Here is a 17128-nt window from a genome sequence, read left to right as displayed (position 1 = left end):
GTCTGGTGTTGGGTTCTCAGCAATATCAATAGTAAGAAGCTTCATATGCGCTGAAAAGCATCATTCCCAGCTCATGTTTATTGTAACCAACCCTTTTCCTTTGTGATGAATCTGGCACGAATTTAGAGATATACTTGTGGGGAATGGAAGGTGACCAGTGTGCAATCAATCTTAGGGCACGATGGAGAGAAAAACCAGAAGTAGAATAAGTTTGGGTTGTTGTCTTAGTTACTTTCCTATTGTTGTTACAAAACACTATGACCAAGGTAACTTCAAAAACTAGCAGAATGGCAGTTTTTGTGACCAGAATGGCAGGAGACAGCCAGGCACGGTACTGAAACAGAAGCAAGCGGAGAGCTTACGCCTTTATCAGCAAGAAGGAGGCCAGGAAAGAGACAAACTGCACCTGGAATGGGCTGTTGAAACCTCAAAGAGCACCCCAGTGACACACTTCCTCCAACAAGGGACAGTTCCACCACCTTCAGATCAAGCATTCAAATATAGGAGCCTTGTGGGAGTGGGGTATGGGAGGCATTCTCACTCAAACCACTGTAATTATACATTCCAGAGGTAGAATTTAGGTTTGTTTTCTATTGCTTTGTCAGATTTTTCTCTAATGAGTGTCTTTTGTTTTGTTTGTTGTTTTTAGTGAAGAAAACATATGCTATGAAATATTAATATACAAATAATAACAGTGTATTGGCATAGATTTTGTAAGGTGTCTTGTATAGCAAACTTGCCTAATATGTAATATAAAAATATATTTAAGTGATTAGCATGATTTTTCTAAGAATATGTTTATCTTATAAAATTAACAAAGTTCCATTTTAATTTATTTACTGCATACATGTTCATCATTTCTTTCTATGTCACTTTTTTTTTAATCTAGATGAGAAATATTCGATTATCTGACTTCACAGAGTCCTTAAAAAAGATAAAGCGCAGTGTGAGCCCTCAAACCCTAGAAGCATACATCCGCTGGAACAAGGACTTTGGAGACACCACTGTTTAAAGCAATGCCTTTGTAAGCCTGCAGAACATTCTACTTAACAAGAAACACGAGCTTCAGAGAAGTTATCAGCCACAGGAACTCAGACTTCGTTTACAGGACTTTTTAGAGTTTTCCTTTTTGCGTACCAAACTTGAAGAGGAACAAAAAGACAGACCTAAATAAAATATGCAATGTGAATGGAATTTTTGTTTAAGGCCTTCTTGCCGGTGGTCAATGGTTTTTTCAGTGGGCACTGTTAGTTAGAGCACAGCAAAAATAGATTCTAGCTCTTTATTGAGAGTAATCATTATGTAAATAATAATTTGTATATTGTGTTCAGATGAAAGTATTTCAGAGACAGTGACTGGTAGACACAAAGAGCCTGCTGTTGTCTGTCTCCGACGTTTTTCTTACAACACTCTCTTTTCTGGTTTCCTTTGCTGCTGTTATCTTAGCTCCCTGTGATTGGAATACCAAACACTCGGAGTTCTTTCCTGCTTTTCTTACCAACTTCAGTGTGCCAAATGGAAACCTTTTCCATCTGCAGTAAGAAAGAGCTACGCTAAGGCTTTTTTCAACCTAGATATACAAACATTAAACCATTAGTACTTTCTTTTATGTTTTGTTTTTCTATTTTATTGCCTTGCTGCCAAACAGTTTAGAAAGCATTATTATAGCAACAGAGAATCTGGCACAACAAAGGTTTGAAGGTTTGAGTCACTCTGTCATGTAACATGTAGGTCAGTCCTTCTGTGCCCTGCAGTGTTTTTTTTTTTCTAATACACCAGAAATCTCTTGCAGATTTAATTTATTCCAGCTGGAATTTAGTTTTTGTGTTGGAATTATTCTAGTATTTTAGAGAGCTGATGTTAAGTGCTATAAATTGCACCAGTGTGAAAGAAGGGACATACTAGGAAGTAAGACATTTCTAGTTTATTGTTGATTACTTTCCTAACAGGATCATTAAATGCCAGTGACACTACCATCTTTTTACTAATTGCCATTCCTTTCATGAAACTTAAAAATCCGAATTTTTCTACACGGCATATATTTTATAGGTCTCCTGTTCTTGCTTTTTAACTAAAAAGCTCTAGTTTGTTGATCTACCTTTTGTTTCCATAATTGTATAGTAATTCTTTGTTGTTTGTATAAATATGGCTGGTCTTTTATTACAAAAATGCATTATAGGAAGTAGAGGCTCATGTGTGGCCTTTTAAGAATTGTATAAAGGCAAAAATGATATTTGCCATTAGTTTACTGGTTAAAAGTTTGTTTACAGAAATTTTCTTTGGTGCTTAAATGATGCTATGTAAAATATCATGGGTAGAAAGAATGGTTTTGTGGTAGTAACACCGTATTCTCATGTAAGAAAGATGTTTGAGGAAATACATTAAAACACTTGTCCTCCCCCCAGATAAAAATTTATGATAAAGACTACATCCTCAGTTTTACTCTTGGTCTTATTTTTTTTTTTTCTTTTTTTCTTTTTTCTTTTTTTTTTGGTTTTTCGAGACAGGGTTTCTCTGTGGTTTTGGAGCCTGTCCTGGAACTAGCTCTTGTAGACTAGGCTGGTCTCAAACTCACAGAGATCCGCCTGCCTCTGCCTCCCAAGTGCTGGGATTAAAGGCGTGCGCCACCACCGCCCGGCACTCTTGGTCTTATTAAAGATTTTATTTAAACATAGAAGATGGTTTATTTCTTAGATGCATATGCTGTTTATGGCTGTAATTTAAGTCATGTCTCTTTTAATCATGATTTTAGACATCCTTGGATGATAAAAAATGAAGTTTAGATAAATAGGAAAACAACTTAAACCAAAGCTGTGCATATTTTTGGTTCTGACTAGTGTCTGTTTAAGGTTCCAGATGTTAGAGCATCGTTATAAAAACTGACGATGCAAGCCTGTGGTGATGGTGCAGCAGTTCTAACCCAGATGTCTACAACAAAGCTTAGACTTCATTGTGTTTTCGTTTAGGAAGGGATTGACAGCATTGCCACTGTTTATGTATTGAACAGGCTCCAGGTCAGTTCTTACAATAGAAGAGTCTTTAAAGTTAGGGTTAGTTTATGATTCTTTCCAGAAGAGTTTTAAAAGGTAACAAAATTTTCCTTTGTCTAAAAGGTGCAGAAGTTGAGTTACACTAAACTGAGTCACAGTGTGACTGTCATCAGTGTGTAGAATCTCCTTTGTTCATCAGGCAGGAGGTTCAGCCATTGTGAGAGAACACTTTCTGTGATGTCTTATGACCCAGGTTTATTTTAGACTTTTTGTTATTGTTTTTCAAACAGGGTCTCATGGAGCCTAAGCTGGCCTAGAACTCAATGAGTAGCCTATTCCTCTTTCTGCCTCCACCTCCCAAGTGCTGGGATGCCAATGTGCACCCCACACTGGGATGTTTGTTCTTTTCCAGTAAGGATAGACGTTGCTGGTGATTTCCAAATTAACATTAGATTTTAATTTATATTAATTTTAGATTTTTGTATTGAGCTCTGTTTATTGTTCAAGATGATGTTTAAAAAGTAAGGATTGGTGTGTTCTTCATGTTGACATGACGGAGTCCTGGTAAGCTCGGTGAACTTACTGATGACCTAACTGAGCCAGAGGAAAGACTCAATACCATCTTTCCAGATCTGCTAGGGCTACAAAGCTTTCCCGAGACTAGAAGCCAATTGGATTTATTTTCGTCTTTTTGTGCTTAAGGTGTAACTGGACAAACAGAATTTTAAGTTAAATATAAGTGGTATTCTTTGTTTATAATGTAAAATTGTTTATGTGTCATACAAAACTAACTCTTTTGTAGAATGAATGGCTTACAGTTTGCTTTTCAGATTCTTAAGGCAGATTATTTTCCTTTAAATGTCTGTCTCAATTTTAGTCTTAACTTTTTACTTCTACAAAAGGAATGACTTAAAGGGTACATTCAGCTGCATAAAGTGGGTTTTTATCCTAATTAATTTTATTGTAAATAAATGATAAACTTGGTTTTGCCTTAATTTTTTATAGTTTGAATCTTTGATATTTCAGAGGTTGCAATTTGATGGAGTCTTTTGTAACTCTTGTGGTAATAAACTCTGAACAAAATATACATAACAATGACTGGAAGGCTCTGAAGAGCAACGCAAACTAGTCAGAAGTGACAAAAATCCCTGTGTTTGAAGAGCTCTCTTATGTGTCAGTTTCCAGCTTGTGCAGTTCATTTGAAAGTAAAATTCAGGCAGAATAGTAGCTACTTTCAGTTGAAGAGGTGTCTCAGCCTTCTGAGACAGCTGGAAATGAGAACAGAAATCTTGGAAAGGCATGGGATAAGTTAGTCCACATCAACTACACATTCTGATTCCTTTCAAATCATTGGTACTTTCTAAAATTTTATTTATCTAGCAGGATATTCAAAGGAACCCAGCAGATAGCAAAGTCCAAAGAATTGATCAAATTGAGCATATTCCTGTAATCCCAGGCCTTGGGTGGCTGACAACTGCCAATTCAAGGCCTGTTTTGCTTAAATTCCATTGAAATTACTAAGAAATTCCAGCCTGGGTTTTTTTGTTTCTTTTTCTTTTTTTCCAGCCTGGGTTTCTTAGACCCTATCTCAAAACAGACAATAAGCCTGTTATGATGGTGTCATGATGGTGAATGTCTTTAATCCCTGCACCCAAAAGGCAAAAAGTGAGCAAACTCTTGAGTTCTGGGGTTAGCCTGTTCTACAAAGAGAGTTCAGGCCATCTGGGGAGGGCTACTCAGTAGACCTGTCTCACAAAACTAACAACACAAAGACAGTGAAGTGTACAGAAGAAAACTGCTTGGGGATAGAGTTTTGAAATTGAAAATTGAAGCCAGGCAGTGATGGTGTACTTCTTTAGTCCCAGCACTCTGGGAGGCAGAGGCAGGCGGATCTCTGTGAGTTGAGGCCAGCCTGGTCTACAAGAGCTAGTTCCAGGACAACCAGGGCTACACAGAGAAACCCTGTCTCAAAAAAGCAAACTAAAAATGGAAACTTAGAGACAAAGTAAACAAACTCTTCGCAATTTAAAGTATCTTCACAGTACGATGGTTATATTTTTAATAGTGTAAATTCAGAATAAGCAATATTCTTTACAAGAAAACAGAAGCCAAGTATCCAAAGGAAAGTTATGTGATCTACAATCAGAATACATGGAAACAGATTTTCATATCACCCCCTTTGGGGGATGAACAGCAGATGCCTTGAACACGTTAATTTACAGAAAGAGACAATAGACCCTAATATTCAACAGAGAAACATAACAAAACCAAAGAAAAACCTGGAACTTGCCGCCTGCGTTTGCTTCCCAGGTGCTGGGATTAAAGGTGTGCATCACTACACCTGGCATCTTTTCGTTTTTTCTGTTCAATGTTTTTAATGCTAAGCCAGTCATACAGACATAACAAGAGTACAGGACAGAAAAGGTTTGAGACGGTGGGACAGTATCAGTACTTGTGACTTGAAGTACAGAAGAGAAGAATGCATATGAGAAACAGGAAAATGTGATGCCTCAGTTTTGCCATAGTCAAAAGATACCACACACTTATGTTCACTGAGCCCCAAAATCTGTAAAATGCGGATTTTAAGACTCCACATCTGTCTTTAATTTCTCCAGCAACAGTGAAACCATTTGTTAGGAAATACATAGGGGTAAGTTAGCTTTAAATCTTCATTTACAGATGCCAACCAAAGACTATCTTAAAAGCAGGACCTTCTTGGGATAACATTCTGGGGCCTGAGGCTTTATCTCGAGCTGGAGTCCGAATCATTGTTCCTGAGGTAACCCAGAGTTGGATGTCAGACCAAGTGGCTTGAAGAGGTCACGTAAAATGATGGGCCATTTAACATGGGCATTAGGAAACTAGTTGGTGGCACATGCCTTTAATCCTGCACTCAGGAGGCAGTGGCGGGTGGATCTCAGTGTTTTTGAGGCCAGCGTAGTCTACAGAGTGAGTTCCAGGACAGCCAGGGTGGTTACACAGAGAAACACTGTCTCAAAACAAAAAAAACCCAACAAAACAAAAAAAGGGGAGGGGGAATTAGTCACACAATGGAGTGGATACGAGTGCTCAGGACTGAAATAGAACTGTGGAAAGAAGTCTGTATTTTTAATAATTGGATTTTAATCTAAGGAGGCTTAACAGGACCTAGGATTTGCTTGGGTTGGAGTTTCATTGGCTTTTTCTTCTGCCTCTTTACTGTGTTCACATGCCCATGAAAAAATTTAGTGGGCTGTGTTTGTATTTTCCTGTAATCAAGCATTCAGGAGGAAGAGGTAGAAGGATCAAGGCCATCATTAACTTCATAGTGACTTTAGGAAAGCCTGGGCTATCTGAGACGTAGTCTCACTAAAAGTGATTAATTTAAATGCATCCTAACTGACTTGACAGTTCTCGCTCTGGTGAAGTCATGATCCAGATTTTCATACAGTATATGCTATCACTTTTCAGATCTCACCGTGCACCTTTTCAAGATGCTTGCTCTAGTTTATTCTGCCTGGGGAAAAGTAATTTTCCAAGAATATTTATCATTTAGATGTTAGTCTCATCTCTCTGAAGAAGCTTTTTCTGAGGGGCTAGAGAGATGACTCAGTGGTTAAGGGTATTTCCTGCCCAATCATCAAGACTGAGTTTGAATCCCCTCCTCAAATTTGGTGATTCACAAGTCTTTTTACCTTCAGCCCCAAGACTTTCTAATGCCCTCTTCTGGCCTTTTCAGACATCTGAACACAAATAAAGTAACTTTAAGAACCTTTCCAACCACTATGAATCAACCACTCTGTCAATCTTTAATAAAATACCCCCACTCCCTTTTTTTCAAAGACAGGGTATCGCTGTGAAGCTCTGGCCGAACTAGAACTCTGCTTACCTCTGCTGCCTTCAACTATTAGGATGAGCACGGGCCACCATATATTACCCTACTTTTGATATACTACTTATGAATAGTTTTACATTTTTTTCTTTCTGTGTATGTCTCTTAATTTCCCTAAGACCAATGCCTAACAGATAAGGTCTCCAAATATAGTCTTTATATACCACTGTCTTAGTTTTCGATGACATTACTACATAAGAAAGAATAGAGATATAAAACTGTTAGAGAATGAGCCAGAGTATGTTAAGCTAAAAACAAAATATCCTGAGTTCACACCAGCATGTGAAATAGATATGACTTGAGCAATGTTTCTGATTTTTAAAATATTTCATTCTTGGATAGTTTCCTAGTATATAATGAATTTTAGTCCTTTTTACCCTTACCTTGTCTCATCTCCCCCCACTGAAACTGTTCTAACAAATGCTACTCTATTTCATGTCTTTTGGTACTTTTGTGTGAAGTGTGACTTGAATTGTCTTCTGCCGCAGCCTTCTAAGGAGGGCACCACATTGAGTGTGTAACATTTTTTTGTTTTGTATTGCTGGGATGGAACCCAGCTACAATCCCTTACTTTCTCCTTAAATTTGGGATGACCTCACTAAATTCGGGAGGCTGATGGCGAACCTACTCTAAAGCACAAACATGCTAGAACTCAATATTCCTTCCTCAGCCACTGATCCTTTCGGGTTACATACAGGTCTACACCCAGTTTAGGCAGTTAAACCCGTGCGTGTCACTTGCGCTCCATAAGGGCTTAGTGGTGGTGTCTGATCCTCTTAAACTGGAGTTGCTGATGGTTGTGAGCAGCCATGTGGATGCTGAGAATCAAACCCGGAGCCTCTGGAAGAGCAGTCAGCTCTTAACCGTTGAGTCATCTCTTCAGCCCCCTTTGTGGTGTTTTTGTTTTGTTTTCCTTTGTTTTTTGGTTTTTGAGCCGAGTGTTGCTGTTTCGTACAGTCTTCCGTTCACAACCTCCAGCGTTAGAACTATACGCAGGCAATGCTGTGTGTACCCTGGCCAGTGAAGTGCGCATGGAAGCCAGAGGACAACCTTGTATCTAAGGCTGACGTCCACCTTGGGTTTTGAAATAGGCCACTGAGCTCCAACTTTGCGGCCCCTGGGATAAGCCTCTGCTTCCTGAGCACCGGGACCAAACAAGCCTGGCCACCACTACTGCGTGAGTTCTGGGGATAGAACTCGAGTCCTTATGATTTTAAGTGGAGGATTTTGTTTTGTTTTTCGAGACAAGGTTTCTCTATGTAGCCCTGGCTGTCTGTCCTGAGTCCTGGAACTCACTTGGTAGACCAGGCTGGCCTCAAACTCACGGAGATCTGCTTGCCTATGCGTCCTGAATGCTAGGATTAAAAGTGTGCACCACCACCGCCAGGTCTATGTGACATCTTTTAATCTTACAGCTTCTTCATTTTGAAAACAGGAATATTAGCGTAATACCAAAAGCCTACACTCTGCCTAAGAGAGGTGGCAAGCAACCCCAACCCGCCCATCTCTTGAACAAGCGGAGGTAGCCGGAAGGGTCGGGACCTTGGGCGCACGCGCAGTTCCGCCCCCACCGCCCGCCAACCAATCGGACTCTGATGACCCGCCCCTTCCGCTCGGGTAAAGCGAACTCCTAGAGCGTCTTCCGGCGGGAGCTGTACGGCTCCTTACCATGGTGAGTTGGCTGTGGGGTGTGAGGGTTCGGTGCGGGGTGCTTCCCCCTGCTTCCTCGCCGGGGCGTCCCGCTGTGCCGCCGCGGCTCGGAACCGCGTCGTCGGGGCTGCGCCGGCAGGGAGGAGCGGCTGCTCACACGCGGGTCCCCAGAGCGCTGGTCCTCAAGGGTTCCTGCCGGGATCCGAGATTCTCCGGATTTTCAAATAAACATCTGTCTGGAAACAAGTCCACATAGCGACTAGAGTAGCGATGCGTGGACGGGTGTTCACGCGTTTGCGGCATTTGAGTGTTTAAATAGCTTGACACTGCAACATCAGTACGCACCGGCGGCTCCAGAAAGGGTTAGTGGAGCAGCTAGTGAAGGTTCTAGTATCCACCGTGGTTGTTGGAGTGTCGTGATTTCCCTAAAAAGGATTAAGTTCTTTGGGGGTGGTGTTCGAGACAGGATTTCTCTGTGTAACAGTTCTAGCTGTCCTGAAAGTCGTTTTGTAGACCAGGCTGGCCTCGAACGCACAAAGATCCACCTGCCTCTGCCTCACGAGTGCTGGGGTTGAAGGCCTGTGCCACCATCGCCAGGAGTTAATTAGTTTTTAAATTGAGTGTAGTGACACACGCCTGTGACCTACAGCTCAGGAAGCTGAGGCAGGAGGATTGAGATTTGAAGGCTATCCTGGGTTACATAGTCACCCTACCTGGAAAAAAAAAAAAAAAAGATCTAAAAACAGACAACAAAATCCAGAAGTCAAACCTGAATCTCTCAATTTAAGCGAGTGGATGGTTGTGTTTTTAGACATCGGAGTGCTAGCTGCCCTTTCAAATGGTCATAAAAACTCATTGATCCCTTCTTGGTAGTTTACATATGACAATGGCACAATTTTGCTCTCTTACTGTTTACCACCGTAAAGTTTTCTTCTTTGGATGTTAAATATCTTAAAATATTCTTTCAAATTATATTTTTGAAAATTTAATGATGATCTTTTAAAGAATTTGTTATTTTAAGTTATGTGGGCTTGTGCTAATACATTAGTGCAGAAGTCGGAGGAAGCGGAGACATTAGATTCCCCCAGGGATCCCAGGGATGGAGTTACAGGCAGTTGAGATTGGATGTGGGTGCTAGGAATCAAACTTGGGTCCTCTGGAAGAGCAGTACATGTTCTTACCTACTGAGCCATTTCTCCAGTCTCAAGATTTTTTTATTTAATTTTGTGTATGGATGTTGTGTCTGCATGTATGTTGGTGCCCTGGGAGCTAAGAAGGTGTTGAAGCTCCTGGAACTGGAGTTACAGACAAATGTGAGTGCCTTGTGGGCACAGGGAATCGAACCCCCGTCCTTAGTAAGAGCGGTGAGTGCGCTTAACTTCTGAGTCATAGTTCTATCCCATTTTTGTTTTTTTTTTTTAAATTTTACGTAATACTTCCATAAAATCTCAGTAATCCTTTGCATACAGAAAATGGGTAAAACTTTGTCCTCTGTGGGGAGTGACAGGGACCAGATAGCCTTCAGTCTTTCTGGCTTCTTCTTCTTCTTCTTTTTTTTTTTTTTTTTTTTTTTAAATATACACAACATCCATACTGACAACAGTGAACAGCTTGCAGATTTCATTGTAGGAACCTACTTTGCATGTGCTCTTCCGTCTGCCTGGATTCTCCATCTCCTACTCCCATCCTTTCCTGTATAACCTTACCTGCTCTTCACTCTGTGTATGAGTTTATGTGTGTGTGGAGGAGTGTGTGGAGGGCAGGGGTCCATGCCAGTTCTGGGGATTGAACGTGCAGCCTCAAGCACTTAAGGCACGAAATCTACCACCAAGCTACAGGTGCAGCACTAGGGATCTTAGTATTTCTGCCGTCCTGGTCCTGAGATTACAGGCTCCTTCAGGATGCTGCAGCTCTAACACAGTCCTCATGCTTACGTGGCCAGCACTTTCCTGACTGAGCTGCCAGCCCTCATAATTGCAAGTCTCAGTCTCCTGGTATAGTTTTTTTTTAATTCTTTGTCCTCCCTGTGGAATCTGGGAGAGGGAAGTGACAATTTTTATGATTATTACTTGTTTGTTTGGTTTTGTTTGTTTGGTTTTCGAGACAGGGTTTCTCTGTAGCTTTGGAGCCTGCCCTGGAACTAGCTCTTGTAGACCAGGCTGGGCTCGAACTCACAGAGATCCATACTTGTTTGTTTTTTTTGAGACAGGGTTTTACTTTGTAGCCCTGGCTGTCCTGTAACTCACTCTGTAGACCAGGTTGGCCTTGAACTCACAGAGATCTGCCGGCCTCTGCCTCCTGAGTGCCCAATTTAGAGGTGTGCACCACCATTGCCCAGCCAGGAAGTGGTTTTATGACTTGTGTGTTCTAATGAAGAAAAGAATATAGTACTTTCTCAGAAAATGTGGAGGAAGTATAACTATTAGCATTAGTAAAGTTACAAAGACTAACTTCTGATACAAGATACCAGGATGAGGATTGTCCTATAATAAACTGCAAAAGGAATAGCATAAAGGCACTATAGTTTGAAATAATCTAAGAAGACTGCATATCAATGATGAAGCATGAAACAGTCTTTTGTAGCCTCCTCGGACAGTTTCTCCCTTTTTTATGTATTCTGTGTTTGCATATGTTGTGTGTATGTGGATGATTATGGAGGACAGAGGTCAGTATTGAGTTTCTTCATTGACTCTCCACCTTATCGTGTATATGTGATATGTACACCTGTTCGTGTGTGTGTGTGTGTGAGCCAGAGCTCGACATTGGTATCTTCCACTGTCACCCTTCACCTACTTCTTGTTTGTTTGTTTATTACTTACTTTGAGACAGGGACTCACTGTGTTTGCCTCAAGCTTGGAGATCCTCAGCCTTTCTGTCTTTCTAGTGCTGGGATTAAAGGCATGGACTGTTGTGCGTGCCTTCACATTTTGGGGGACATGAGTTCATTGACCCAGCTATTTTTGCTTACCAAAGAGCTCCAAGTAGGATTGGAGAGATGGTTCAATGATTAAGAATGCAGTTGCTCTCCCAAAGGACCCAGGTTCAATTCTCAGCACTGACATGGTGGCTCATATCCACCTATAAATCTAGTTTCAGGGGATCCAACTCCCTCTTTTGGCCTCCATGGGTAACAAACACATATGTGGGACACAGATACATTTGTTGGCAAAGCACCCATACACTTAAAAAATAATAAAATGTTTAATGTTTTTAAAGTTCCAACTGGGCATAGTGGAGATGCATGCCTTTGATTCCAGCATTTGGGAGCCAGAGGCAGGCAGAAGCTCTGTAAGTTCATCAAGTGAATCCCTGTGAGCCAGTCTGGTCTTTATAGTGAGTTCCAGGTAGCCAGAACTACATGAGAAACCTTGTCTCAAAAATAAACAGCCTGGTGGTGGCGGCACACACCTTTAACCAATCGCAGCACTCGGGAGGCAGAGGCAGGCGGATCTCTGTGAGTTCTAGGCCAGCCTGGTCTACAAGAGCTAGTTCCAGGACAGGCTCCAAAGCTACAGAAAAACACTGTCTTGAAAAACCAAAAGAATAAATAAACAAAAAAGTAAACAAGCGAACAAATAGAGAACTCCAAGGATCTCACCTCTCTCTCTCTTCCTCCCCAGCACTGAGGTTGTAGTTTAGTCACACTTGGCACTTACGTGGATTCTAGAATCCACACCAGAGCCTATGCTTATTTGGCAACAAGCACTTTATCAACTGAGCCAGCAATGTCAGATTTCCGCAATATCAGATGGCACCAGAAGTGACCCTTAAAAAAGTGACCCTAACCTAACAAAATAATTAAAGTTCATGGGATGAACTGGGGACTGGAGAGATAAATGGCCCAGCGCTTAAAAGCGCTTTCTGTTTACATCGTGGAACGCCAGTTCTGAGAACCTGCTGCCTCCTGGCTTCCACAGGCATCCACACACAGGTGGACACATTTAAACAGATACATATACATAAGTTTGTTTGGATTGTTTCTGGTTTTTTTTTGTTGTTGTTGTTGTTGTTTTCTTTTTCTTTCGTTTTTTTTTAGGGGGAAAGTTTTTTTCTGTGCAACAGCCCTGGATGTCCTGAAACATGCTCTGTAGACCAGGCTGGCCTTGAACTCACAGAGATCCTGCTTCTGCCTCCTGTGTGCTGGGAAGCAACATTTATTTTGGGGTAAAGGCTCCAAAGCTTCCATACATTGTTGTTTTGTTTTTGTTTTTTGAGACAGGGTTTCTCTGTGTAGCTTTGGGTGTCCTGGAACTGGTTCTGTAGACCAGACTGGCCTTAAATTCAGAAATCTGCCTGCCTCTACCTCCCAAGTGTTGAGATTAGAGACGTGTGCCACCACTGTCTTGCATCTTTCTTCTTACTTTGTTTCCTTGTGGTAGTGTTTTTTTTTTTAAAAAAAATTATTTATTTGTTTGTTTGTTTATTTATTTATTTATTTATTTATTTATTTATTATGTATACAATATTCTGTCTGTGTGCATGTCTGCAGGCCAGAAGAGGGCATCAGACCTCCTTACAGATGGTTGTGAGCCACCATGTGGTTGCTGGGAATTGAACTCAGGACCTTTGGAAGAGCAAGCAGTGCTCTTAACCGCTGAGCCATCTCTCCAGCCCCTTGTGGTAGTGTTTTTATCATGTACCCTAGGCCAATGGTTTTCAACCTGTGGGTCGCAACTCCTTTGGGATTCGAGTGACCCTTCCACAGAGTTTGCCTAAGACCATCTTGCTTATCAGATACTTCATTATGATTCATAACAGATAACAAAATTACTGTTATGAAGTAGCAACAAAATAATTTTATGATTGGGTGTTGTTGGAGCCACTTGTTTGTTTCCTGAAATAATCACACAGAAACTATATTATTTAGTCACTTAAGCATAAATTTGACTTACTCTTAAATCTTAAATTAACCTATTTCTATTAGTTTATGTTTTACCACAAGGCTCGTGGCCTACCAGCAGGGTTCCAGCCCTCAGCTCACGTCTTTTCCCTCTGGCAGCTACATAGCATCTCTCGACTCTGCCTTCTTTCTCCAGCATTCAGTTTAGTTTTCCCACCTAGCTCTATTCTGCCCTATCACAGGTCAATGTAGATTCTTTATTTGTTAACCATTAAAAGCAACACATATACAGAAGGACTTACTACATCAGCTGGGATCAGCACAACATGAGGAACGGAACTGCTTTAAAGGGGTCTCAACATTAGGAAGGTTGTGAACCATTGCCCTAGGCTCTCCTCAGATTCAGTGTGCTCTAATTACTGGTGTGTGCGGACCTCCTGAACTGGCCCATAATTCTTTAAGAAAATGTATTTCACTCCAGATAAAAATAGTCTATTTAAAAAACAAAACAAGGGCTGGAGAGATGGCTCAGAAATTAAGAGCACTGACTGTTCTTCCAAAGGTTCTGAGTTCAATTCCTAACAACCATATTGTGGCTCACAACCATCTGTAATGGGGTCTGGTGCCCTCTTCTGGCCTGCAGACATACATGGAAGGAATGCTGTATACATAATAAATAAATAAATATTTAAAAAAAATAAAAATAAAAAACAAAACAAAAAAACAGGGCCAGGATCTTTCGGCGGCATCAGTATTGACTCAGACTTCAGTGAAGTGGAAATGTAGGGTGGTTGTTATGTCCACCCTCTCTTTAGTGTTTACAACCAAAAATATTTAGCTGCGTGTAGATGCGCACGCCTTTAATCCCAGCACTCAGGAGGCAGAGGTCTTAAGTTTGAGACCACACTGGTCTACAATGTGAGTTCCAGGACAGCCAGGGTTGCACAGGGAAACCCTATATCTCCAAAACCAAACATGCCTACATCTGAATTAGCTACTGACTAGCTTGGAGACTTTGGAGAACTTAGCAAATATGGTTTGCTTCTCATATGGTTATCTGAGTATTAATTCAATAAATGCAAGTTGTATAGAGGAAGTGCTTGGGATGTGCTAGTTCACTACCAAATCACAGGGTCTTTGAAGTTTAGTAGATATTCAGGGCTGATTTGTGTTTTTTATGTTTGTCTTAAAGGGGACAATTCATCTCTTTCGAAAGCCGCAGAGATCTTTTCTTGGAAAGTTACTACAGGAATTTAGACTTGTAGCAGCTGACCGCAGGGTAAGTCCTTCTTCTCCCATGGTTTGAGTATTGCAAAGTCATATGTGGAGGTCAGAGAACAACTTGGGAATCACTTCTCTTTTGCTCCCACGTGAGTCCCAGGGATCAAACTCCAGTCCTCGGACTTGGCAACAATACCTTTCCCCTTTGACCCGTCTTGCTGGCTCAGTAATTGACAGTTTCTAAACCAGATGTATCTGTGTTAATCTGTATTACCAAAATCACCACGCACCCGCATTTCTCATCTTTCTTGACCTATTTGCCAAAGTTGACAAGAATTGGTCACTTCTCCTTAAATATAAGTTCCGAAAGTCTTGGGCTTTCTTCTTCCTGACGTGTCTGTCATCGTTCATTGTTCTCATCCCTGTTCCTACTTCTGCACTTGGGAGTGTGAGCTCCCGCCTCTAAGATTTCACACATCTAGAAGTGCTGTCTGCTTTCGTAGTTGTCTTTACTCCCTGTAAATGGATGGCCCCGTATTTAAATCTCAAGCCCTAACTTCTCTCCCACCTCCTTCTTTATGGAACTTGGACTCTTCAGTGTCCCACTGGGTGGCTCACGGGCATTTCAGTCATGGCGTGGTCAAAACTGGACCTTCTTCCTCAGTCAGCTGTGTGTTAACTGGATAGTCTTGCAGATTAACTGTTAAAACCAAAAAAGTTTTCATCATTTTCATCCTTATTTGGTCCCTTGCTCCTCACATGGGAATTTCCAGCAAACGGGACCGCTCTGTCTTCTGTGTGGCGCTCAGAGTCTGGCCCTTCGCACAGCTTCTCGCCAGTGTTGCGCCGTGGAGTAGCCGGGATGCTCTTTGGCTTTCTTTAGGCAGAGAGGGGTTGAGAGTCCCACCATGTAGTTTAGGCTAGCCTCAGACTTGCTGGAATCACAAGTGTACCCCAACATGCCTAGATGAATGCTTTTTGGGAAGAAACAAATGCATTTTTGGCATTCAGGATGTCACGTGCTGTCTCCTCAGACCCCTCTTATGGTCTCAGATCCTGTTTTCTGTCACTGTGCTACAAGTCCCTTCTGATGAGCCTGTCTGGAACAGACCCTCCCACACCTTCACCCCATTACTATTTCCTCAGCCCACTTCTTTTTAAAGAGGTCTTCTCCGTGTAGCCTCTGCCATCCTGGAACTGCACTCTGTGGAGCTGGCTGGGCTTGAATGCACTGATGCGACTGCCGCTGCCTTTTTTATTTGCTTCCTAGCACTTACTGCCATTAACCGAAATCCTTGGTTATTGTCACTCTGCCCACATTGTAGGGCTGTGTGTTGGTCTCTGCTGTACTCACATGCCTGGCACAGATACTTGTAATAAATAGCTTGATTCAGAGAGTTATCTTTAATTTTTACTTGTTTGTTTGGTTTTGGTTTTCGAAACAGGATTTCCCTGACTGTCCTGGAACTCACTCTGTAGACCAGGCTGGCCTCAAACTCACGGAGATCCACCTGCCTCTGCCTCCTGTGTGCTGGGATTAAGGGCGTGTGCCACCACCACCCAGCAAAATTTTCCATTCTTGTTGGGTTGTTTCTGACAGGGTTTTGCTCTGTTGCCTAGTCCTCCTGGTAACTTGCCTGATGATGATTTTGGTAGATGTAGAAAATGGAACATACTTTTTAGAAGAAGTTGGGTTTATTATGTGCTTTTTCTCAGTGTGAGTTCGGCAGCTTGAACAGATCTGTGAACTCTGTCAACATTGTGTGAACGGGCGTGCTTTTTCTTCCCGCAGTCCTGGAAGATCCTTCTCTTTGGTGCGGTCAACGTGCTGTGCACGGGCTTCCTGCTCATGTGGTGCAGCTCTACTAACAGCATAGGTATGTGACCCTTTTGGGTTTATCAGCTTCACTTTTGCTTCTGATTTTAAATAAAGGTGTGTGTGCTGGCTAGTTTTATGTCAGCTTGACTTAAGCTGGAGTCATCTGAGAGGAGGCCACCTCAGTGAAGAAAGTGGCTCCATGAGGCTGGTCTCTAGGCAAACCAGTAGAGGGTTTTCTTAGTGTTGCGTAGAGGAGGGCGCAGCCCACTGTAGATGGTGTCACTCTGACTTGGTGCTCCTGGCTTCTATAAGAAAGCAGTGTAATAGAATCATTTGGTCCACGCCTTTAATCCTAGCACTCTGGAGGCAGCGGCAGGTGGATCTCTGAGTTCGAGGCCAGCCTGGTCTACAGAGTGAATTGCAGGACAGCCAAGGCTGCATAGAGACACCTTATCTCTAAGGGGGAAAAAAGTCAAGTTTTAGGGGCTGGAGATGACTCAATGATTGAGAGTACTGGTTGTTCTTCCAGAGGATCTGGGTTCAATTCCTAGTACCCATATGGCAACTAACAACGGTTAGTTAGTAATTTCATATCTAAAAAATCCAGTGACCTTTTCTGAAGGACAGCAGGCACGTGTATTGTATGTATACATGCATGCAACGAAAACATCCACACAAATAAAATAAAAATAAGTAAATCTTAAAAAACAACGCAAGAAAACAAGTTGAGCAAACTA

The 17128-nt window shown here is 41.8% G+C and overlaps 2 protein-coding genes across 5 annotated transcripts in view; both read left to right on the top strand.

The window, feature by feature from the left end:
- Spast (spastin) overlaps positions 1–3979 on the top strand; it is a 54200-nt gene extending 50221 nt beyond the window's left edge. For all 4 annotated transcript variants that reach the window (XM_057778748.1, XM_057778737.1, XM_057778744.1 and 1 more), the window contains one exon: positions 890–3979. In XM_057778748.1, the coding sequence (XP_057634731.1) occupies positions 890–1012 (123 nt within the window). In that variant the 3' untranslated portion in view covers positions 1013–3979. The remainder of the gene's footprint in view (positions 1–889) is intronic.
- A 4494-nt stretch (positions 3980–8473) lies between these two features.
- Slc30a6 (solute carrier family 30 member 6) overlaps positions 8474–17128 on the top strand; it is a 28433-nt gene continuing 19778 nt past the window's right edge. The window contains exons 1-3 of the mRNA XM_057769375.1: positions 8474–8533; positions 14544–14630; positions 16365–16449. Of these exons, the coding sequence (XP_057625358.1) occupies positions 8531–8533; positions 14544–14630; positions 16365–16449 (175 nt within the window). The 5' untranslated portion in view covers positions 8474–8530. The remainder of the gene's footprint in view (positions 8534–14543; positions 14631–16364; positions 16450–17128) is intronic.

The sequence above is a fragment of the Chionomys nivalis genome, chromosome 1 (genome assembly GCF_950005125.1).
Source record: "Chionomys nivalis chromosome 1, mChiNiv1.1, whole genome shotgun sequence".
NCBI classification, from domain to species: domain Eukaryota; kingdom Metazoa; phylum Chordata; class Mammalia; order Rodentia; family Cricetidae; genus Chionomys; species Chionomys nivalis.
This window is presented reverse-complemented; position numbering and strand designations above follow the sequence as displayed.